The 23554-nt window shown below is 57.6% G+C and overlaps 1 protein-coding gene across 6 annotated transcripts in view; it reads right to left on the bottom strand.

Annotated features, from left to right (window-relative positions):
- The window catches only part of LOC102559475 (inactive phospholipase C-like protein 2), a 54342-nt gene that overhangs the window by 19561 nt on the left and 11227 nt on the right, over positions 1-23554 (bottom strand). For all 6 annotated transcript variants that reach the window (XM_059726917.1, XM_059726918.1, XM_019476358.2 and 3 more), the window contains one exon: positions 1104-3593. In XM_059726917.1, the coding sequence (XP_059582900.1) occupies positions 1104-3593 (2490 nt within the window). The remainder of the gene's footprint in view (positions 1-1103; positions 3594-23554) is intronic.

Genomic DNA, 23554 nt, shown 5'->3' with positions numbered 1-23554 from the left:
TCACTCTTGTGCCCACTGTCTCCACTCCTGATCAGAGCACCAGCCAGCTCCTTCTTTGCCCAGCTGCACCCCTGCCCCAACTCCCTTTCTTGCTCTGGGAGAGGGAGGTATCCAGGAGCTGACTTTGCTAGGGGCACAGACAGAAAACAGTGAGGAGGGAGGGGGACACAGTCCTTGCCCCTAGCCTGTCTCTTACACTGTACCGCTGCCTGCCCAGTAGTTCACTCCAGTGCTCAGTGGTTGTGAATACCCGACCAGTGGAAGGCCAGAGGGCAGCCATTCTACAAGGCACAAGGCAACAGGGAATGGGGCCTAAAGAGAGACATGCCAGCAGAGACAGCACAAATCTCAGCCCTGGGCCCTGGAGCCAAAGTGGATGACAGTGCCAAGGTCCCAATGCAGCAATGGCTTGAGCATGTTCCCAAGGACAGAGACTGACTCCAGGCCCAGAGCCAGTGCTAGGAGCCAGCTGTGGGGTGGGGACGCTGCACTGGAACTGCTCCAGATGTGGAGTGCTCAAGCCCAGGAGCTGCTGGCACCATATCCTCTGCCCTGGGCCTGCCCTTAATCCCACTCTGTTCTGCTTGAATATTGAACTGCAGAGCAGGACAAGCAGGGGCATGAGGGCCTTGCCTGTTGGGTAGCTGGACCCAGAGCCCCCGGCCGGCACTGGGGCCACTTGGGATAGAAAAAAAGGGCAACACTGTCCTGTTGCTACATTGCTAGCTGAAAAATTCAGTCATGAGGCAGCTCAGGGGTGCATGCACCCCACAGGGGGCAGCTGTGGAAGGGGCTGCTAAGGTGCCACTCAAAGCTCAGCTTTGTCCTGGTGACTCCTTTGCTCAATCCCCATGTTACAGGGGGGAAACTGAGGCAGTGGTCCAGTGGCCCGCCCAAGGCTGTACAACAACTCAATGGGAGAGGCAAGATGAGAAGAGAGAGAAGTGTCCAGCCTCTAGCCCTCATGCACCAACCCATCAGACCCCACGTCCCTCCCTGAGCTGGGGGTAGAGCCCAGGAATCCTGAATCCCATCCCCCACCCCACCCCACCCCACCCATACTAACCACCAGCCCCAGCCCCTCTGCAGGGCCAGTTTGGTACCTGCACATTCTCCCGGAGGTCAGTGGCTTCCCGCAGGGGCTGGGTGGCTGTGCGGAAGACCTCGTCAATGGCTTTGATGCCGGTGGCCTTGGTGGAGGTGTACTCCCGTACCCGACGGCCCTTACGCACCGAGAGCCCCCGCTTGTGCCCCCTGCCCCCACCCCGGCGGTCAGTGATGGCCACGTGCACAAAGAGGGTGGCATTGGGGAGGGACTCGCCAGTCAGTGCCTGCAGGGGCACATGGCGGTACCCAGTCTGCAGGCACTCAAAGGGGATGGTGTACTGGGCAATGAACTCATCCCCAATGTAGTCATCATCCAGCACCACGAAGCGCAGCACAGCCAGCTCAGGCAGGTTGATCTGGAACTCCAGGCTCTCATCAAAGACGGGATTGTCCCCGCTCTGCAAAGCTGTCTTGGTGCGATGCTCAGCGCAGTCAGCCGGGATGCCATGGATCTCCGCACACACATAGGGCTCCACTACCTCACCCTTGGCGCCTGAGCCCTTGGGCTTGGGCAGATTCTGCCCGCTGATGATCTTGAGGTGCAGGAGCTGGGCAGGGACACCGGGCAGCGAGTCCTTGGCATTGGCGCTGAAGTAGGACACCTCCTCCCGCATAATGGAGGGGCGCAGGACATAGCCACAGCCCCCGTTTTGGCGGAACCAGGCAGCATTGAGGTCCATCATCAGTCCCGGTGTCTGGTAGTTCATGGCCACCATCTGGCAGCCACACTTCCAGAAGTCCTGGGGGTTCATGTTGCTGGCATCGATACGTATGGCGCTGGGATAGACCCGTGACAGGAACCGCTTATTGTAACCCACCAGCTCCTCAGGGCACTCATTGGCGAAGCGCCCGGCCTCAACCTCACTGAAGGAGCAGACCTCCCAGTAGCGCTGCCCCCGCCGTGAGGCCTCAAAATCCCGGAAAGTCACAGACTGGCACAAGCTGACCAACTCGGACAGCTCCTGGCTCAGCCGCAGCCGGTGAAGCCCACCCCCCTCAGGCTGCTCTTTGTCATCCTCTCCCAGGCGACGTGATAGCTCCAGGCTCTCGTCCTCATCCGTCACATCCCCCTCGCTGTCATGGCAGTTGGGCGGCAGCTTCTTGCCCTTGATGAGGATCTTACTCTTGAGTCTCTCTGGGGATGGCAAATAAGCCTCCTCAGGGTCTGGGGGGTCCAGATAGAGCTTCCCCTCTAGGCTCTTCTTCATGTACTGGGCCATCAGCCTCTGCTGGGGGGGTGAGCAGCGCACAGCCAGGCAGAGGATGAGGGGGTAGTCCGAGGCCTCAAAGGCATACTGGTCAATAACGCCCACCACGGTGCGGAAGGGCACACGGGAGGTAGTCGAGCGACCAGCATAGACCACAGGCTCACCATCCGGGCCATCCCACACCACCAGCTCGAGGCTGCGGCAGCCTGTGCGCAGGGCACTGACATAGCCACTGATGTCCGAGCTGCCCCAGAAGTTGTCCTCCAGGAGGCAGGCACTGTGGGCTGAGCTGATGTAGTAGTGCGAGAGGGGTTGTGCCATGTCCTGGCATACCTTACGGTGCTGTGGGTCAAAGATGGAGCAGTCAGAGGAGAGAAGGTAGCGGGTGAAGCCATCGATGGCCATGTAGCCCTTCTCCCGGCCTTCTTTGGAGGGCTCGTATTTGCCAATTATCTCCAGACACATCTCCTCTGTCACGCCCTCCATGCCCTGCTCTACCTCCAGAAATATCATCAGGTCCTTCAGGCCCAGGTACTCCTTATTGCTGGAGAACTGGACCATGAGAAAGAAAATCTCAGGCCTGGTGCACAGTTCACAGTAGGCCTCCACAAAGAGGTCACATGCCACCTCCCCCCCTGGCCGCTCACTGGCCTTTTGCAGCTCCTTGAACTTCAGCTCGATGGTGGAGGCTTTCATGCCTGGGTTCAAGGCCTTGATGAGCTGCACGGCCCGGGAGACAGGGATGCGGCCTGCCTTCTCTAGGTCAGCAAGGTCGAAGACAGAGGAGATCCAGGAGGTCCGGAGGCTGGGATGGCCAGCCTCGGGAGCCTCCAGCGTGTGCTTCCCATAGGACACCAAGTACCTCAGCCCCATCACCCAGGCATTCACTACATCAGCTGAGGTGGCCACCAGGTCCAGGGACTCATAATTGTCCCCATAGAGGATGGAGAAAGCACACTCATCAGGGAACTGGTCGGAGAGTCCATTGCTTCGCAAGACAGGAGTCTTCTTCCCCACCCGCACCTCCTTGACCGACTTGATTTCAATCTTGGCCTTCTCCGAGTCTTTCTTGGAAGGCTCCCAGCGCAAGAAACGCATGTCAGGGTCCAGCACGAAGAAGCGGCTGTACATGCGGGAGTTGGAGCGTACTTTTTTCATCTCACAGCCCTCCAGCATGAAGGAGATGCAGGCTGCTGTACTGTTGATCTTCCGGTCATTGGGCATGGTGCTGAAGGACACAGTCTTCTTTTTCTGCACCGGCCGCTGGCGAGAGCCATCCTGCAGAGGGGAGGGGAACAGGGCAGTCAGGGGTAGCTCAGAGACCCATTTAGCACAGGGATTGGTAACGTTTTTGGGCAGAGTGCCAAAAACACCCTAAATTTAGCATGTAAGATGTTGGCATGCCAGGGGTGGATGGTGGGGGACCCGATCCTTGTTGTGGCAGCACAGCCCTACCTCCTTCCCTATTGCCTGCCCCAAGGCATGCATGCCAAGCAAAATGCATCCATGTGCTATGCTCTGGCACACATGCTGGGGGCTGCCGACCCCTGACTTAGCAGGTGGGGCTGTGCAGGGCAGAATGGAGCTGAGGTGGGTGAACCCAGGGTTAAGGGGGGACATCTCTAGGAGCCAAAGGAAATGAGGGATGAACATTAGCCCAAGACATAGGAGACAAGGATTCAGTTCCCCACACTACCATCAGCTTGCAGTGTGTAGCTCATTTCTCTCTCTGGCTCAGCTTCCCTATACAACATGCAAAGCCATGCTGCCCCACTGCCCAGGGCCATTCAGAGGTGTTAGCTGGGTGGCATCCTTCACTCCAAGCACCCCCCATCTCCAGCACAGCTCTCCCAGCTTTGTGGAGGGCAAGGCTCCTTGCAGGCACCAGGCTCTCGGCATCTCCCCAATTTACAACCACAGTTGGCTATGTGCTGGGGGGAAAGCTGTGGCAGAGCAATGGATCCATCTGCCACCAGGACGGGTCATGGCTCCTTGAGGCAGGAAGGGTTCCATATACTCACGCCCTGTGTGGGGAAAGTTCCAGTACCATTTCCTCTTTGCAGATGGGGAAACTGAGGCACAGAGAGAGGGACAGTGAGAAGGGTGAGGAGCAGAGACAGGAATAGAACCCAGGGGCCCAGCTCCCTCTAGTCTATAATCATTACACACCTCTCCCCCACCCAAGGTGGTAAAGCAACCCAGAAGTCCTGAGTCCCAGCCACTCTGCCATAGCTCCTCTGAGCCCAGGGATCCAGAGAGTTCACCTGCCTTACCATTTCATTGGTGCTTTTCCCACAGGGTCATCTCTGCCCCTGGCCTTTGCCTGGACATGGAAGAGCCTGTGCAGTGAACAGGGGCAGGAACCCCAACAGACCCAGGAGCTGGGAGAAGCAACCCTAGGGGCCCTGCTGGCTGAGGGGTAAGGCAGCCAGCTGGGCAGCACAGGACCACCAAGACTGGCCTAAAAGGCTCCTCTACTGCCCAGCACTACCTAGGCAGGCTAGCCCTGCCCCTACCTGACTCCTGAGCACTAAGCACGATGGCACGAAGTGAATTTTCATCCCAACAGAGGGGATGAAGCTCCCTGCCCTGCTTTGCCAGGTCAGCTATGCAAAGCCCATATCCGTGCCACCCACACCCACCATGCCCCTGCCTCTCCCATCATCCCCCTGAAGCCCTTTTCCCCAAAATCTCACCCACTCACCCAGTGGAGTGGATCCCAGTGGGCAGGAGAGAAAAGGTCTGGCTGGGCCCTCTTCCCAGACTTTATGACTCAGCCCCTTATGAGGGGCAAAGCCTGGGGAAGTGGGGGAGTGCCACACTGTACCTTGAGTACTTTTCCTGTTCTGCAGTGGCACCCCTAGGTGGGTCAGGCCAGCCCTGATCCCAGCACTATCTCCTGCTCCACACAGGACTCCCCCACCCAGGAGCTCCAGAGTGGGCAAGCCCAGGACACAACAGACAGGGCTCTGGGTAGTAGCTTGCCAGCAGCCGCCCAGGGTGTGAGGCTTCCTTCTCCTTCCGCCCTGCAAGGTGTGGGGTCCCGATAAGCAAGACAGGCACAGCTCCTCTGCCACAGTCCAGCCCCAGGGGCTAAGCTAAACATAGGCACATCCTCCCACTATGCAGGGACCCACTCTCTTAGGGCTTCTTCCCACTGGCACACACTTACTACCAGGAACACCACTGGGGCAGAAGCTGCCTTCCCAGGCAGTGCAGCCTCATGGCAGCCCAGGGATCCTGCAGGTAGGGGAAACTAGCCCCCTGCCCAAGCACTGCAGCCGGTTTAGCACCAGAGCAGGCACCTTGCTGCATCTCCTGGGGGACAGGCATCCCCATTGCCCACCCCCACCCAGCCTGTCTTCTCTATGGAGCTCCAGCTAGGCCCCCCATCTTCTGGCTCTGCTGATAGCCATCAGTCCTGGCCTGCAGCCCCCAGCTATCCAGCCTGGGGAACCTCTCCACCCCAGCTCCAATAGCACCCTGCTGTTCCAGCCCCATTCCAGCCAGTCCTCAGACAGGAATGTCCTTCAGCTGACTCCAGCACCGAGACTTTGATTTGAGTGGGGGGGGCAAAGGCATTTTCGACCCCAAAGGGAGTGAACAACTTGAGATTGATCGATTGGCAGTCCACGCCAGGCGGTAGGGGGTGGGGGAGTGGAGGGGAAGGCTGGTTCCAGCTCCCCTCCCCCACACAGCTCTGTCTCAAGGTTATTCCCTTGGCTGAGGCCTTGAAGGAGACAAAACAGCAGCACAGCCCTGAAGTTCCCCTCATCTCAGCTGGGGGAGCCCCTCCATCTGCCCATCCCAGCACTGGGTACTCAGGCGGCTCTCCAGTCCCCCTCACACACACAATCCACCCCCCAGAGCAGGAAGCATCCTCCAGCTGCCCAGCTCCATGCTTCAGTCCACGGGAGCCAGTGGGAGGCTGGTATGATTGCTTTACCCCAGTATGGGGCACCAGTCCCAAGGAGGAGCAGTGGGAGGCTCTCTGGAGAGAGCTGCCGTGACTAACATTGGGACTGTGCCCCTGAGAGGGGATGGGAGCACGTTCCCCACAAAGAGGCTTTGCACACACTGCCCTGTGCCTTGTCCTCAGGCATGAAAGCAAGACTTAGGGGCTCTTGCTGGTCACTGATCCCACACCTTGGAGCCCAGCCAGGTATGCCAACAGGAAAGAGGGCAAGGAGCAAGACTGGGCCCTGGGGAGCTCTGGGTACCAGCCTGCCATGGGCAGGGAGGGGAGTTCAACTACACAATTGAAGAGGAATGGCCAGACCCAGCAGCGAAGAAGTCCACAGGTACCTGTGCCCCACAGAGACCAACCAGCAGATGCAGTTCTGGCTGGATGTCACACGGGGGTTTAATAGAAACTCTGTCCCAGCCAGCACTGGCATGAGGGGCCCGCAAGTTGCCATTTCCTCACTAGGCCAAAAGCTTCCATATCTTCTCCCCACAGAGCCCTGGACCCAGCAGGAAGTGGCCTTACTGCATGCCAATACATAACAGCAGCAGCATGGCTGCTGCGGGGGAATAGGGAGGGCTACATGGGCAGCCACAGTGCCCCACACCTCTGCCACACACAGACCCCACTCCAGATAATGGGGCAGCACTGAGCAGGCACCCAGATAATGATATATATAGCACAGCCCCCACGTACACCAGGGGATGAGGAGATACTCTCGGCAGCCACTTTCCGGGGGCAGACTGGAGCCTGAGAGGATAGCCAGGGAGCGGGATGCAGACCACAGTACAGCCAAGTCACAAGGCAGGGTGCCCATTGCTGGCACCCAGAGGCAGAGCAGAGGGAGCTGGCTGGGGTGCCCACCACAACATGCCATAGGCAAGGAAGAAACTGCATGGATGGCAGCACTGGAGGGATGGTAGATCCTGAGGGAGAGACCAGTGGGGCCAGCCAGTCCCTACTGCATCACTTGGTTCTGGAGAGAGGGGCTGCCCGGGCCCTGGACACAAACACATTCTCAGGCAGATGGCAGACTCTGACTTGTGTCAAGCTGCCGGGACCAGAGCCGAGCAAATGCAGCTGGGAGAGGTGAGGGACAGGGGATGGGTGGTGTTCCCGGAGAAGATGCGCACAGGCTTGGAAATTTTCAGCAAAAATCAAGAGGTGTTTTTGGAGCAGCTCTGGGATTAAACTTACTGGAAGACATCCAGGCACCCCTGGGCACACAGATACCATGAAGCCTCAGCAAACCCCCAGCATCAACCCCACCAGTACCACGGACTGGCAGTGCTGGGGAAAAAACAGTGACTTGAAGGCCAGACAGTAGAGGGGGGAGGCTGCAGGCAAGGAGGAGGGGGATCCAGCCCATCCACTAGAGAGGTCTGAGGCCAGTTCAGCATCAGTGGCCGGGGAGAGCCCTGGGCTGTAGGCTGTAGGTAAGTGCCTGTGAGGTGAGGCCTGGCGATGGGGCCAGGACAAGGCCACACAGATCAGAAGTTCTTCAAAGGGAAGCCTCTGAGAGCTGTCTGAAGGAGATGAGGATGGTCAGGGAGTAGAAATGATCTGGCATAGCTAACCACAGGAAGAGGCTGAATTCTCACTGAGGAGGACTTCTGAGACCAACATCAAGGCCCATAGTTCAGGCATCTGCTGCCACATTAACAATGCAGGAGGAAGCCAGGCAAAAGCCAGGAACACCACAGCCTTGGCTCCAATTTGCTGGGAGGTACCAGCCACTAGTGTGACACTGCCTCAGGCAACCCTGCGCTATCCATCATGAGATGGGCAGGGGGCAATACCAGCCTCAAGGGCAGCTCCCAGCTCCAAGGGCAAGTGGATGGATTTAGCATGAGCTAACAAGGCTTGATTGGAGTCTGGAGAGGATGGGGGGAAAACAGGAGCGTGATGGAATCCCTGGTGCCCCTCGCTCCTGCCCCATAGCCCCCTGATAGCCTAGACGAGGGCTCCCTCCAACTCTGCTGCTGCCCCTTGCTCCCACCCCACAGTCCATGCCTCCAGTGTGCTCTCAGTCTCCAGGCACGCAGCCATCGCTCTGTGCTGTTCTCTGCCCCCTCGATGGTACTGAGCTAACCCCCTCCTCCCCCACCTCCCCCTCCCCCGGCGCAGGCATAGGGTGCTGCCCTTTTAATCCAGATGATTTTTCCAATCAAGAGCAGCTGGACTGGATCAGCCGGGAGGGGGTGGGGGGGGACCTGGGGTCACTCCTCAGGCTAAGTACATTCCCTCTGGTCCCTACAAGGCACCGCAGCCTCACCACTGCCACTGGAGGGAGTTTGAGGAGATGCAGGAGTCCAGAGACTCCCTGGTCGCATGGCAAAGAGCCCTGTCAGCCTGGAGGGGGCTCCTCCCCTGCCCCTGGCTCTTGCCCCTGGGGCAGGGCAGCAAAGGGCACACTCTGATGTAAATCCCTAGCTTGGCCCCCCAGCACACCCCAGACCTCCCCAGGGTGAACACCTCAGCAAGAGAGAAGCTTCAGGCTCTGGCAGCCCTTCCTCAAGAGAACCCCCTCCCCCAGCATGGTGAGGTCCTTGGCCTGACAGCCCAGTTTATTTTAGCTCTGTTTTCCTTCCTTCCTTCCTTCCTTCCTTCCTTCCTGCCCCTGGCTCTGAGTGGGATCCTGCTGGCTGCTCAGTCACCCTTGGTGGTCAGGCCCCTCAAGGCCTGCTCCCTGCCCAAGCACAGCAAGCCCCTTCCCAACCCCATCCTTTTACCACCCCCCATCCAACCCTGTTGTGGCCTGTTTAGAGCAGCTTCAGGCTCAGAGACCCCAGCACCCACGGTGCCTGCTCTGACACGGAGTCTCTGGAGCTGGGCACTGCTGGATCACCTAGGCATCACATCCCTCACCTACCCCCATCTCCATGCCAGGCACCACACTCAGCCCAAGACCTGCTGTCCCTCAGCTCCACTGGACAAACAGACACACAGACACCTAGCATTAGCCCTGTCTTTCAGCCAACCCCCCTGATTACGGGCCATTTCCCTTCTTTCTCCCAACATAGAATAAACCACAGCTCCCCTCGACTGAGACCCCCTTTCTTCCCCTCAACCTAAGCCCATTGGCAGTACCACCATCACCACCGTTCAGTCATGCATGGAGGCATAGCAAGCATCCTCCAAAGCAACACCAGACCCCCAATGCCCACAGCCTGACAGGCACATACTGGGGCAGTACCACCTCGCTGGCAAGACAAAAGGAAAACTGCACAGACAGGCCCAATTCCCCTGAGCTGGGACAAGGACAACCCATGAACCCACCAGCTAAGGCACTTTGCCCCCCCTGCCTGGACCCAGTCAGAGTGCCCTAATGTACAACCCCCCACACATGCACCCCAACCCCTGCCCAGCTAGGGTGCCCTGCACCCAATGCGACGAAGCAGCAGGATGTGATGCATACTGTTTTTCTGGCTGCCAGCCACCGCGCCTGCCTGACAGATGGAGGCGGGGGCCGTGGGGAGCGTGCCAGGCAAAGGGAGGTGCATGAGAAACATGGAGGGGCTCTCCAAAGTGCAGCATGGAGGCCTGACCTTTCCATAGCAGGGAGAAGGCTGAAATGCCCCCAAAACTCCCTTCCATTGGCTATAGAGCCTTTTCTCACTCTAATCACAGCCCAGTCTGCCCCATGGAGCACTGAGGAAGGAAGCCACTCTAACTGCCTGGCACCCACCTGTCATGTTACTCCAGACAGCATGACCTGAGCAGGAACAGTGTCCTATAGCCCTCCCCACACAACATGCCATGCTATGAATGACAGAGGCAGCCTGCTCTTGGGGTCCCTTTTGCTGCTAAGAGCTGGAGAAAAAGGAACCAGCACCCCAGGCAGCAAGATGTGCCCTCTGAAGTGGGGCTCACCTTAGAAATGTGAGAACAGGGTCCACAGATGAGGATGGAGGGACCTAACAATCGGGACCCACTTCCCACTGGGCTCCAGTGAGTGGGAAACCCTAGAGAGAAGGGAGAACCCAGCCCAGGCTACTCCCAGATCTACACCCCTTTGCCCAGTCAGGCCAAAGAGGAGGCACAGTCTGCCACAAACACCAGTGTCCGGTTCCACCTGTCTTGTGAGGGGCCAGTCCTTGAGTATCCCTCAGAGCTGCCCCCCAAGGCAAATCCCCAAGGTCAGCTATGATCAAAAAGAATGATGGTTACAGCAATGCCTTCACCTACTGGCATGAGGGAGCGCAGGGAGACTCCAGGGGCTCCTCAGACCCAGCTAAGATGATGGCACCTTTAACCTGGACCATGGTAGCCATCAAGTTTCTGTACAGCCACAACAAGACACCCTCCCCGACACTCCCAGCACATGTCCTGGTGGTGTCAGCCAAGGTCCTGGCCTCCATCCAAGGCTCCAGGGAAGCAAAAATCAGGGCACACCCATAGGAAGGATGGCTCCTCTTTGGGTCTTTTCCACTGCTCTTTTCCAGAGGAAACAAGCCATGTCCCTCATGCCCAAGTCCCAACCCAGTGAAAGTGACTCACAACAGGGAAATTAATTAGAATGAAGCGGGCTGTGCTGCGGCTTAGCAGGGGGGCGTTGTACAGCAGGGCTGAGAGCGTGGTTATGGGATGGATTTAATTAAGCAGTGCAGCAGGGAGAAGGTTTAATCCAGCACTTTGAGATGGCAGTGAGTCACATCTAATCTCACTGCCTCCCCAGCCCCAGCACAAAGCCTCTCTGGGCTCCCTGTCAGTTGCCTGGCTGGGCACTGGGGAAGCTGAGGAGTGAGGGGGCACCTCAGGATGAGCAGTGATGAGCTGCCAAAACATGGCTTCACAACATGTAATGTCCCTAGCCCATAGGAAATGGCCTGGGAAGCTGTTTCTAGGGCCTGTGGAGTACAAAACTGGCCCTAAAGATTGGACCCAGGTCCCTGGTGTGGGAGTGGTGTAGAATTAAGATAGTGCACATTGGAGATCGCAGAGTATACAGAAGGGAGAGTGAATCCAATTGGCCAGGTAGGCAGACTCTACCCTCTACATTGCCCCCTCCACCAGTGCCAGGCAGGGATGCCTGCACACAGCCCTTGCAGCTGGGGCAGAACATCACTTGGAAGGAAAAGCTATCCGGGCTGTGGATTTGAATTCAGGGGAGGGTCAGGGGCTCAAGCAGCCCTGCAAGTCCAACACCAGTCCCAGGCCTCTGCTCCCTCAGTAAAGCTACAGCTGTTGCCTGGCTCCCAGCAGCAAGGAGGGAGTTGCCTTCCCAATCTGCATTCTTGGGCGCAAAGGAACTGGATGGATGATCTCATCCAGGAGCCTGTGGAAGCTGGAACTGTTATGATTATATTGTACAGGCCGGCAAGCCGGGCAGCCTCAGTTCTACTACCCCAGGGACAGGACAGTGGGAGGTTGGGACTGAGGATCACTGGCCAAGTTGCTGGGGCTAGGAACTGGTACAACATGGGGCTGAGGTTTGGGACCAAGGAGCATCTTTTAAAGCAGGGGCGGGCAATTATTTTGGGCAGAGGGCCGCTTACTGAGTTTTGGCAAGCCATCGAGGGCCACATGACAGGTAGCTCAGGGCAGATAAATATTAATTTTCTAAATTTTTAGGGGCCCCGCAGGCTGAACAGAATGGCCTGGTGGGCCGCATCCGGCCCCTGGGTTGCATTTTGCCCACCCCTGTTTTAAAGGGACCATCACTTCAGACTATCAACCCCAGTCTGAGTCCCCGGCTCTGCCAGGAGATAGGGACACTTGTCACCCACACAGCATGGGGAAGGGCACTGTGCTGTAAGAATGCTGGGCATGATACGTGAGCCAGCTGCAAGCCTGACAGACAGGTCATGTGGACACCAGTAACCAGTCACAGAGACGCTGGGGGAAAGAGTGACACGCAGGAGGCAGGGTCTGGCTCTGCACAGTCTTGGAGGCCCCCAACAAACCCGAGCAGGACTCTTGCTCTCTGCCGGCTCACTTCCCAGCTGATGAAGATGAAGCCTGGCCTGGGGCTCACTGCATAGGTCACTTTTCCTGGCTCAGGTACAGGGTCTTATTGCATCCCACGGTTTCCATTCTCCTCTCGCTGCCAGATTGCTCTAGAAAGCCGGCTCCTTGCCAGGGATGGCAGCCTCCGCACCAACAGGCCCTGGCTCCCCATTAGGTGAGGATGCTCCCCACTTAACCATCTTCTTGGCCTTTGGCAGTCGCAACCACTTCCTCCCCCAGCCTGGGGGCTTCCCCAGGGCTGGAAGAGGAGGAAGCAGAAGCTGGAGGTCAGTCCTGCAGCTGACAGAAAGCAAGAGGCTCCAGGGCTGCTGCCACAGTGCTTAGGGCTCAAAAACAGGGCCAATGCACAAGCAATCTCTGCTGGCACCGACTGTGAGGGAGGTTGGTGCAACATAGGCAATGACATTGCCCAAACACTGTGTGGGGCCCTGAACAGCCACCAGGAGAACTTCAGCTTTTAGTCACTGCCACCCAGCTCTGGAGCCAGCCACAGCCCCTGGCTGCCCAATCCTGGTTTTTAAGATGCTGGGACTTGCAGGCTGGCACCAGATTTCCCCACTGGATCACTTAACAGGGCAGAAGTGACCCCACTCCAGGACAAATGCTCTCTCAAGAGCTGCTCTGCTAGTTTGATTCATACCCGGTTGCCAGTTTGGCAGCAGCTTGGCAAGTGCCCAGGAGGCACAAGTCAGGCCAGTCACTGATCCCTCGGGTGGCTGAGTGTTTGCCAGGATGACAGCAGAGTGAGGGGACTCCAACTGAGGCCAGCTGCCTCTGGCAAGCCATGAGAATACAGGCTTCAGGGCTTCTTGTGTGGGTCGGGGGGGTGTTTAAAAGCTCAAACCAAGACTGACCTGGGGCTGCCAACAAAGTGCCCAGGGACTTCAAAACAAATGGCAAGTGTCCAATGGACGGCTATATCAGCACCAGGCCACTGCAACTGCAAGGTTGCAGCTGGCGGGGTGTCTCAGCAAAGCTTGTCTGTAACCAGCCCAGCTCACACAGTGTTAGAGAAGCCCCAGAGGTAAAGATGTTGTCCTGACCAACTGACTCCCTTGGGCCCTCAGCCTCTAGTCATTAGTGCTGGGCTTGGAGGCCATGCTAGCTCCCCTAAGCTCCACAGGGCTCATCCAGGAAGCCTCTTTTTCCTAGTACAGCACTTCAGAACAAGGGTGCTAGCCTCCGTCAGCCCAGACCCCAGGAGCAGACAAGGAGTAGGGGAAAATGGGGTAATGTGAACATCTTATATGGGAGCAAGAGGGACCCAGTGGAATTTCAGGGCAAAGAGAAAATTGAGCCAAAGCTGTCACGTCTTCAGGGTGCCCAGGCACCCACCAAGGAAGGGGATGGCGGAAGGGAGCCTGTAAGGATGTGGGGGGATCTGCTGGCATCACAGGGCACCTCCTTGCCTGGCCTCCCCATTCACCTGGAGACCAGCAGCAGGAGCAGGGCTCAACTTGGCAGGGGAGATCCAGGGATAACTCAATTTTGTTATGGCTGAAAGCCAACGCCTTAAAGATTGGTGCAGACCTCGAAAGTCCAGCATAGCTGGAGGGACATATCAGTGGGGACAGAGGGTGACTCCCAGGGCTGGGGGCGGTATAGGCAGGCATGACAAACCCAGTAGTCATATAACATGGCATCATTATGGTCTCTATATTTGAAGCAGGATCAGACTTCCTCCATCATCACCAAAACACCCTCCCCAGAAAAGCCAGGGCCTGGTCATACAGAGCCAACCTGAACCTTGCATCTGTGACCCCTTGGGGCAGCCTCCATAGTCCTTGCTTCCACATGGGTGCAGATGCTGGCCACCTGGCCTTGGGTGGAGATCTCAGTTCAATTCAAAGCTCGAGGCAGGCTTGGGCTGCATTTGGGATGAAGACCCAGGGGGTAAATGGCCTGAACCCCTCTACCTCACTCTCATCCTGGCTCTGGGCCATGGAGGGATCCTGGTACCTCTCTAAGGGGATGAATCCTACCCCCTCCCCGCTGGGCATGCCCAATTCCCCAGATTGCTCAGCAGCTGGCTGCATGGCAACCCACCATGACCCCTGCCCTGCCTAGAGAACCTGGGCCCTGGGCAGCCTGTTAATAAAGAGAGCAGAGCCCAGTGCCTGGCAGGTGAAATCTAAGCACACCACTCCTCCCTTGCACAGGATGGTCCCACCCACACACCTGCCTGCAGCCAGCCCCTGTTCACCCACACTCCTGGGCTGGCCGCAGGCACGGGAGCATGCAGGCACGGGAGCATGCCCACCACAGCTGCACATGCTGGGTCACTGCCTGGCTTCCTTCTCATCCCAGAGGCACCGCCCCAGACCATACCACACCCTGGGCTGCCCTGTGCGGGGCCTGAAAGCAGAAAACAGGAAATCTATCCGGAAAGGAAATGCTGGGTGGGGAGCCTGCCTTGATCAAACGGCTGGCGTGACCTCCCATCCAGATGCAAGCTCGCTGAGTGCAGGAGCTGCCCCCCACACAGCCACACAGAAACTGAATCTGTAACACCACCCCCCAACCCTCCCCCCCCACCCCATGAAAGCTGACAGTGAGATAAAAGTGAGCTTGGTCTGTTCCTGCTGGGGCAATGGTGCATGCATCTCTCCCCTTTGCCAAATCCCCCTGGAGGGTCTGGGCACCTGCCACTGAAAATCAATAACACATTCCCAAAAGAGTGCCTCCTGCAGTGCTAGCTCTGCTCCATTTTGCAGGTGGGGCATAGGAGGCTGTGTGAGGGCGGGTTTGGGCTGTTAGATTGCTTAGCTCATTTCAGTTTTGGGGCATGGTGGTTTCCCACTGCTGCAGGAACAACCTCCCCAGTTGTAGCAACGCATGCTGGGAGGGCTTGTTCAGTCCCCGACCTGCACCCTGGGTGGCAGCTGCCGGTGCATGGCTGGCGCTGTCCAGACTTGCAGGAGGAAGCAGGCCACCAAGCTCCCACTCCACCTGGCACACTCTTTGCTCCCTCTGCCAAGGGGCAATCCCCAGCCCCTGGAGCTGTGTGCGCTGCTTGAGGATGTCAAAGCACTCTGCAGACGTTGCAGGCATTTGCATCCAGGTACCGGATGGAGCTAACCGCATGCAGCCAGGCTCCTGCGATGCGAGACTGCAACCACCAGCTGGCTTCATCAGCCCCACTCGGAGGAAGGAAGAGACAAAGCTAGTGCTTCCAGGCAGCCCATTACAGGGGCGTTTTCCAGCCTGGCCCAGGGCCCTGGGGAAGCTCTGCTAATCTAAGTGCTCTGTGAGGCGTGAGCCTGGAGTGGCTCAGACAGCCCGGGGCTCTGCTGAGCAGCAGCTCCCACTAAGGTGATAACTAGGTTAGATCTGGAAGTGCCAGGACACCACTGGCTGTCCCAAGAGGGCATGCAGCCACCACTGCCTGTACCCCTGCCCTGTGAAGAAGAGGAGAGGGGAAGAGAGCCCTGCAGGTCTGGGACTATAGCCTCCGTGCAGGAGCACAGACGGATGTCGCCCAAGCACTGCACACTTCACACCTGCTTATGTGAGCACTGGCAGGGGAAAAAAACAGACCTGGCTCCTCATGGGGGAAGGCTGCAACTAAACTCTCCCCAGCAGTGGGACTAAGTTTGGCACAGCCACCCAACCGCACAGTTTAGTATCTCCCTGCTGTATCTCTCAAGGGTACAAGTGTCTGTGCCTACAGCAAACCCTGCCTCAAAGTTATAGTACCCCTCACGCCACTCCAGGAGCCAGGCTCTCTTTTCCACAGTGCCTTGACAGCACATGTTACCTGACTGCAGCCAGCTCCCTTCCACAGCCCATGTGCTAGGTGGCTCCATCTTAGGGCCTACCAGAGCTCATGGATTGCCAAGTGAAACAAGTTGCTCACGAGCATCAGGGAAGGTCATGTTCAGCTGGCCATCAAGCTGAGCAGCTCCCTACCTTCCCATCACACTGACACCCCAGTCTGAGGGGTGTTTTTTGCTTGTGAACGTGTGAGAGAGAAAGGAACTGAAAGCATTTGAGGCATATACATGTCAAATGTGGCAGATTTGACACGCTGCACAGAGATAACGGACAGAGGGAGGGAGGGAATAACGGGTCACTCATCATCATGCAGACACCTGGATCATGGCAAGAGATGACCCCACATTGTGAGGCCCATTGCCCACCCTACCCCAAACTCCCTTCATGAGGCAGGAGAGGTCATTCTGGATACTGAATTGCTCCCAAGTGAAAGGTGGGGGAACCTGACGGCAGCAACAATGGAAGAGCTCCCCTCTTGCACGATGCCTGTGGGGGTAACTCCCTAACATCAGAAGCTCCAGCTTCCCCTGCCACTCCCGATGGACAGTGAGCGGGGTGAGAAGGGAGGGGAGGGGACCCACAGCACCAAGTGCTTTGCCTATCTGTACCCTACCAGCAGCACCTCCAGGAGTAGGCACCCCCTGCACTGCCCCTGAAAAGCCCTCTATCCCTCTCTCCCCTGCTGTGATGCTGATAGAGCGCTTGGCATCAGCTCGCCATCCCCCCCAGGCTCTCTACATCCCTTGGCCCCTCTAGCCCACTGCCTCCTCTTCTCATCTTCTACATTGATCACAAGCTGTTTGGAGCCAGGAGTAGCCATTTGTTACATGCATGTGCAACCCCCTGCACCACCACAGGCTCCACCTCTGAGCCTTCCTGCAACAGAGAGCAGCAACAATCCCTTCCCCCCTCATCTCAGAGATACGTCAGCTCATGGCACCAGACGGGCTGGGGCAGGGGGCCTTGCCAGGCAGCGCAGCAGCTCATAGCTGCCAGCCTGGCCTAACTGAAGTGCCACGTTCCAAGAGGCAATGTGACTCGCAATGGGTCAGAGTGGGGGGACAGGACCCCAGTTCTCCAGCTACCAACCTAGTGCCCTGTCCATTGGGCCATACTGCCTCTGTGTCCCTCTCTGCTTAGGCCTGCAGGGCCAAAAAGAGGTAACAAGCACACAACACCCAGGAGACAGGGAGCTGGCACAGGAGCAGCCAACTCCAAGAGTACAAGAATCCTCCTCCATCCCAAAGTGAAAAGGCCATGGGAGGCACTGGCCAGGCTGAGAATCACTGCCCCAGGGGGATGGGAGTGGGCAGCCAGGCACAGCCAGGGCTTTTCTAGATCAGTTTATTCCCTGCCAAGAATATGGAAAGTGACACACATGCTCCCCAGCAGCACTAGCTGCTGCCTTGCAGCATGGGGCTGGCAACTGCAAGCCCTCCTGCAGGTGCTGCATCAGCGTCATGCCTGTGGCACTGCTCCTGAAGCTCACACAGGAAATAGGGGACAGGGGACAGGGCTGTCATCCCAGGTTAAAGAGGAGGAAAGCAAAGCTCTGGGAAGAGGATGTGTCATGCTGCAGAAACTGGCAGACCTGCATCCCAGCACCCTGTCCTGCTTTGTCCCTGCTCCGTGCTCAGAGCTTGGAACAATACCCAGGAATCCTGATTCCCAGCCCCACCCTGCTTTCAAGACCCTAAACCTTCCCATTTCCAATCTGGGTACTGAAGAAGCACCTGCAGGACAGGCATAGAGATGAGCCATATTTCTCCATCTTGGAACACCGTTCCCTTGAGGCAGAGCCCTGCATAAGGTCAAGGCTTCATTTCAGGCACCAGCAAGAAGTAAATCTTTTCCACTGCTCCTTCCACTAGCTCCAGACCAGGCCCGTGCTATGCTTTGTCCTGCTGCATGGAGCACACTTCACTGGGGTCTCAGGATTCCAATGCTTGGGAGACTCAATTGCCCAGCTAAGCAGCCAGCCTCTGCTTTTCCCCTCATAGCTGGCCCATCTGCCAGTACAAATTAATTCCTCCCTGGCCATGCTGGAAACCCCGCTCCCTTTGTAGAATAACTCAGCTCCAGTTCATGTTTCCGCTTAACCCCCAACCATCTGCTGGCCCCACTCTGCCCAGAGGCCTCTGACAGACCAAGGTTAGTCCTAACCTTGCTTATGCCCCACTTCACCAGCCTCCCTAGACCCAGGACCCCAGAAGCACAGCAGTAACTGCTGGCAATCCAGTCATGTGGAGACTTAGCAGCAGAAGCATGACATGCGGGTGAGGGGGTCCCACAAGGGATGCGCGTCCACCTCCCCATCTCTAAAAGTGCTGCTTAATTATTTACGGCGGCACGTCAGAGCACACTTAGCACTAGTGGCTGAGGCCTCATGTCTGAATTGCATCAAGTCTCTGCGGAGGAGGGAGGGGATTGCGTGGGAGTAAGGATGCCTGTGTATTAATGACATCTATCTAATATCCTTCCCCTAATGAAGGGACCTTTAATGGCAACGTCCCTTCCCCCAGCAGGGCACAGCTGAATCCAGAGGTTTTAAATGGAGCCACATAACCACCAGAGTGCCAAATAGGTCACAGGTTTGAGTCTAACAGCCCAGGCCTCTGAACAGGCCCTGCTGATTGTAAGCCAAGTCCACTACTAGCAAAGGGACAGGAACACCTGAGCCTTCCCTGTGGCACCTAAGGCCCCTCCACAGGGGAAGGCCCCATCATCATTCAGGGAAGGAAGACAAACCACCTCTAAGCAAAGGTGACATGACAAGCACAGTCTCCCATATGGCAGGGGCCCTGCAGCCCCATTCCCCAGTCCAGCCAGCTTGACTTGCCTCAGACACAGACAAGGGCCAGAATGAATCCCTATCTGCCTCTGACCCAGTCCAACATCCTACTAGGACCAGCAGAGATGACAGTGCCAGGCTAGACCAAGGGAATCCAGTGAAAATGGATGCTGGATCTACTTAGGAGCGAAATGTGTTGGCTCAGAATCATCTCAGCATCAGCTAATGCACCTCGTCTGCTCACTGAGCCGGCAGCACTCAGTCCTGTGTAGATGGAGGAGTTGCCCGCTGCCTTGCCTGCCCCACACCCACCCCAGCCTCCTGCATAGAAAGGAGCCTGGTGGCTTGGCAATAACATGAGCCCGGGTTCAATTACAGCCCCCCAGGATAGCCCCACCTCCCAGAAACAGGCTCACTGAGCTGCACTCAGCACTTTCCACCAGCTCCCTCCCTGCCACCAGCCTCTGAAACCAAGCCAGTTCCAGCATGGCCAGTCTCCTGTCAGCTCAGCACAGAGGTGACATCTGGCCAGCACAGAGCCTGTAAGGTGACCCTGCTCCCAGCCCAGAGAGGGTCCTGCTTTGCACAGCACGTGGAGCAGAGGCAGGGCCTACTTAAAAGCATCCATTCCATTTGACAGCCAGCTCAGGCACTGGTGTGATATGTTTCCTATTACAGGTGAGTCTAAGCCACAGGCTGCTCCATTCTGCAGAGCACCTGCTCCTGCAGAAAAGGCAGGAATGCAGGAACCAGACCCGGTTCCTTTTTCACCCAGTAAGTCTCTGCTGGCCAGGGAGTGAGAGTGAAATAGAGGCAGCACCCCTTCATGGGACATGGGGTAGAGTGGAAGTGAGGGGCTGCAATCTGCTCAGAGCTGCCCTGTCCCAAACACATGTCCTCTGCCAGACCTGAGACACCAGGGATGCAGCAAGAGGGGGTCTTTTGAAAGAGATAAGCTGCCTAAGAGATGCCTCGCAGCACAGATGTCTGCCAGGACAAGTCTCCCTCACAGAAGAGCAGGGAGGCAGCATTCACCTACGTCTGTCCCCTACCCATGTGCCCCTTCTGCAGCTGGCATATGCCCCCTTGCCCCAGGGACCAGCAAGAAAGGAACTCTAGGAAAGCTGTCCACAGTGAATAGGCACAAGCAAGGTGGGGCTTGTTGGCTGGTGACTGCTGCATACACACAGGATCTGGTGCCTGCTCCCAGCCCTAGAAGAGGAGGAGGAAGCAGAAACAAGAGATATGTAAGACATGGCAGAGCCTGCCAGTAGGCATCTGAGTTCCTGTGTGCCCTGCCATGGAATACAAATGGGAGGGCACTGAAAAGCAGCAGAGATGAAACAAACTCAGCGCATAAGTAACTCCTGAATCTCATGGCTGCAGGGTGCATCCAGGCAGACAGCTCAAGGACCTGATTTCTTGTGGGGACCTAGCACCTCAGAGAAAACCATGCCCTGCAGGATTCAGAAGATGGGTTCAAAGCTGAAGAGTTAAGGACAGAAGGGGACTGGTATGATCATCTTAATTGGATTTCCAGGGAGGTACGGGACTTCCCCCAGTGAGCCCAGTTTCCTGACCATACAGCCTGAGCATAGACAAGAACAGCTGCTACCACCAAGCTCTGCAGCGATTAGGCAGCATGTCCCATCTCTCTGCACCCAGGCCTGGATGCAGTTCCTAGCTGGAGATGAAACATCCCTGCTTTAAGGCAGCTTCCCATGCTCAGAGCACAGACTGACTGATGGCCTTTCCACAGAGTAGTCCTAGAAACATCACATGGCATTATTGCTTTTTGAAATACTTGTCCCAGACAGTGCTGGTTGCTGGAGAAAGGAGTCAAATGAGCAAGGATTGTTCTAGGAACAGGAGAACCCTGCTACATCCCCATGGAATGAGCCATTCAGCTCAGCCAGTGCAGCAAGTGAAGACAGCATTTGAACACTAGTGGCTGCGTTCGGGTTGTGAGCAGCGCTGGGAAATCTCCTCTGATGCAGGCTGCCCAGGAAGGCAGGGAGACCCCAGGCACGCATGACAGCTCACACGCTTGGCGTTTTCAGGGCATACACAGGCACGCGCACACCGAGAGCTCGCACCAGCTTCTCAGAGGCGATCTGAGTTACACAACGAGGCTTGATGAGTTGCCTGGAAAGCGGGGAAACAGCACGGGAATAACAGCACTTATAATTATCCTGTGACACACGTTAGGAAGATGGCTAATTCTCTCTTTCCAAAGACAACAAGGTGCCTGAGAAAGGAGCCTGTGGAAGGGGGCCGCAGCCTGGGAAGCAGCCCACACACACCGGGTATTAATAGTACAGGAACTATTTTGTCTTAAAATAGGCTGCTAGAAGTGGGGAGGCGGGTCTTGGGCAAAGGCGACCTACTGTATAGGCAATCGATGGTGACGCAAGAACAATTAGGGGGACAGATTTAGATTTGAACGCGCAATGCTCCTGGTCTCCCCATTGCCTCCCTCCCCAGAGTGGGAACAACCCAGAGTCCATCTCTCACTAGTAGCCCCTTCACATCCTCCCTCCACCACCCATATCTCTAGGCAAGAAGACTCTTATTGAAAAGTTCAAGAGTGCTGGTCATGCAGGGATCCAAGCAAACAGCTGCTCCTTGCACCCAAAAGCAAGAAGAAAGGGAAGAGACACTCACATGTTAGGATGATGCCCTCACAATGCATGCATGCACACCAGGGCCCTTCTGAACAGACATGCCACCAAACACAAAAGCTGCATGCCTTTCTGTGTATTAATAATAAAAATTAAGCCCCACAGAGCTTATAACACTGGTATTGTGACACTCAGGCAACCTAAACCTTGCTGCATGCGTACAACTGCAACCAACTCCAACTCTGAGGAACACAGAGAGCCACCAGTCCCCAGTCCTGCTTTGTCCCACTACAGGGAAAGGCAACCCTGGCACCCCATCCCAGTGGCCTCCATCACATGCCAGACCCCATGCAACAGCTGAGAACGCAGGCCTGGGAGGGAACGTCTGGGTCACCAAGTCCAGTCCCCTGCCACCTCAGGCAGACATGTGACAGACCTTTAGTCCAAAGGGGTCCATAAATCTAGCCCCTCAGGGCAGACCAAAAGTTGCAAGACACCCCCAGCACCCAGCAGCAAACTAAGATCTTCAGCGCTGAAAACAAAATGCCTCAGAAACTCCTGTGCCAACCAGAGTCCAGGCTACAGCCAACAGCCCAAGCTACAACAGATGCTACAACTGAGCCTCAGGGCTCCCTGAATCTCTCTCCAAAGGTGCAAGTGAGCCACCTGGCTCTGGGAAACAGGATATAAATAAGCTGCTGGCACCACAGAGCCCCGCTGGGGATGCAGCCGGCAGGGACTGTGCTGAGCCAGTCCCACAGGAGTAGCCAGCAGGGCAGATAGAAAGGCTTGCCCCCCTCGTGGGCATATAGCCAGAACCTGTGCTGCAGGGGGTCCATCCTGAGTCACTAGGGGGCCTTCCCTGCACACTAACAATGCTGAAGGCAGTGAAGCCAGCCTCTACCCCTCTGAGGAAAGCTTTCTGTCCCTCTCCCCTGTCACCACTCTTGGCTTTCTATCCACTCCAGAGAAGCCCAGCTGACCTGGAAGCTTCCCACCACTCGGCCTGCCCCTGGGGACCCCAGCTGCATGCCCTTGCATGCACTAACCCCCTCAGCTGCCTTCCTCTCGCAGTCAGCAGGCTGCTTCCCTCACACCCCAAGCCTCCTGCCCTGGGGCAACCCAGTGCTGGGTCCCACCCTCCAAGCCCTGGCCAGAGGCACTGGAGTGGGCACAGACTGCCCCTTGCTTTACTTTCTCCCCCACACCCACCCCTGCCAGCCCAACACCAAGCGTGGAGCCATGCGCTGGGGACTGGGACAGCCACCCCCCACAGCCTGCTCACAGGTGGAGAACCCCACGACTTCTGGGAGCAGGAGCACATTCAGCTGGGGGCTGGCATGAGGGGACCCTGGGGTGAAGTGAGCCCAGGTGCGAGGGGACACCAGGATCCCCAGAAGCAGGAGCTCATTCCCTGGGGGTTGCAACAGCCCCCCACCCCCCAGCCTGCTCCTAGGGGAAGGAACGCAGTGATCTCCAGGAGCAGGAGGCCACGCACTGCGGCTCATACAGCCTCCCCCCACGGCCTGCCTGGGGGCGAAGGGACCCCATGATCTCCGGGAGCAGCAGGCCACACAAGGACTGGGACAGCCCACCCTAGGGTGAAAGGACCCCATGATCTTGAAGCCCATGCCCTGGGGCTGGCACAGCCTGTCCCTAACCTGCCCCAAGGAGCCCCCTACCCCCGGGTGCCCAAGCCCATGCCCAGGGGCTGGCACAGCCTGCCCCGCTGCCCCCGGGAGCCGGAGCCCACGACCTGGGGCTGGCACAGCCTCCCCCCAGCCTGCCCCAAGGAGCCCCCTGCCCCCGGGAGCCGGAGTCCATGCCCTGGGGGTCGAAGCGGGGGCTCACCTTCATGATGCTGGCGCGGGGCGCTGCGGCGGGGGGCGCGGGGCTGCGCTCCGCCGAGCCCTCGCGGCTGCTGCTGCCGGAGCCCGAGCGCGGGCTGCTGCCGCCCGGCTCCGGGGCGCGGGGCGCGGCGGGCGGGGGGACGCCCCGGGGCCCGTCCGCCATCCCCCCCCGCTCCGGCGGCGCTCACCGCCGCGCCATGCCGCAGCCCCGCGCCGCCGCTCCTGCGGGGCCTGGGCTGGGCTGGGCTGGGCTGTGCCGGCGGGGCCGG

This window comes from Alligator mississippiensis, chromosome 4, assembly GCF_030867095.1.
Source record: "Alligator mississippiensis isolate rAllMis1 chromosome 4, rAllMis1, whole genome shotgun sequence".
Lineage (NCBI taxonomy): Eukaryota > Metazoa > Chordata > Crocodylia > Alligatoridae > Alligator > Alligator mississippiensis.
Note: the sequence above shows the minus strand (reverse complement) of the source record. Positions and strands in the feature narration are given on the sequence as shown.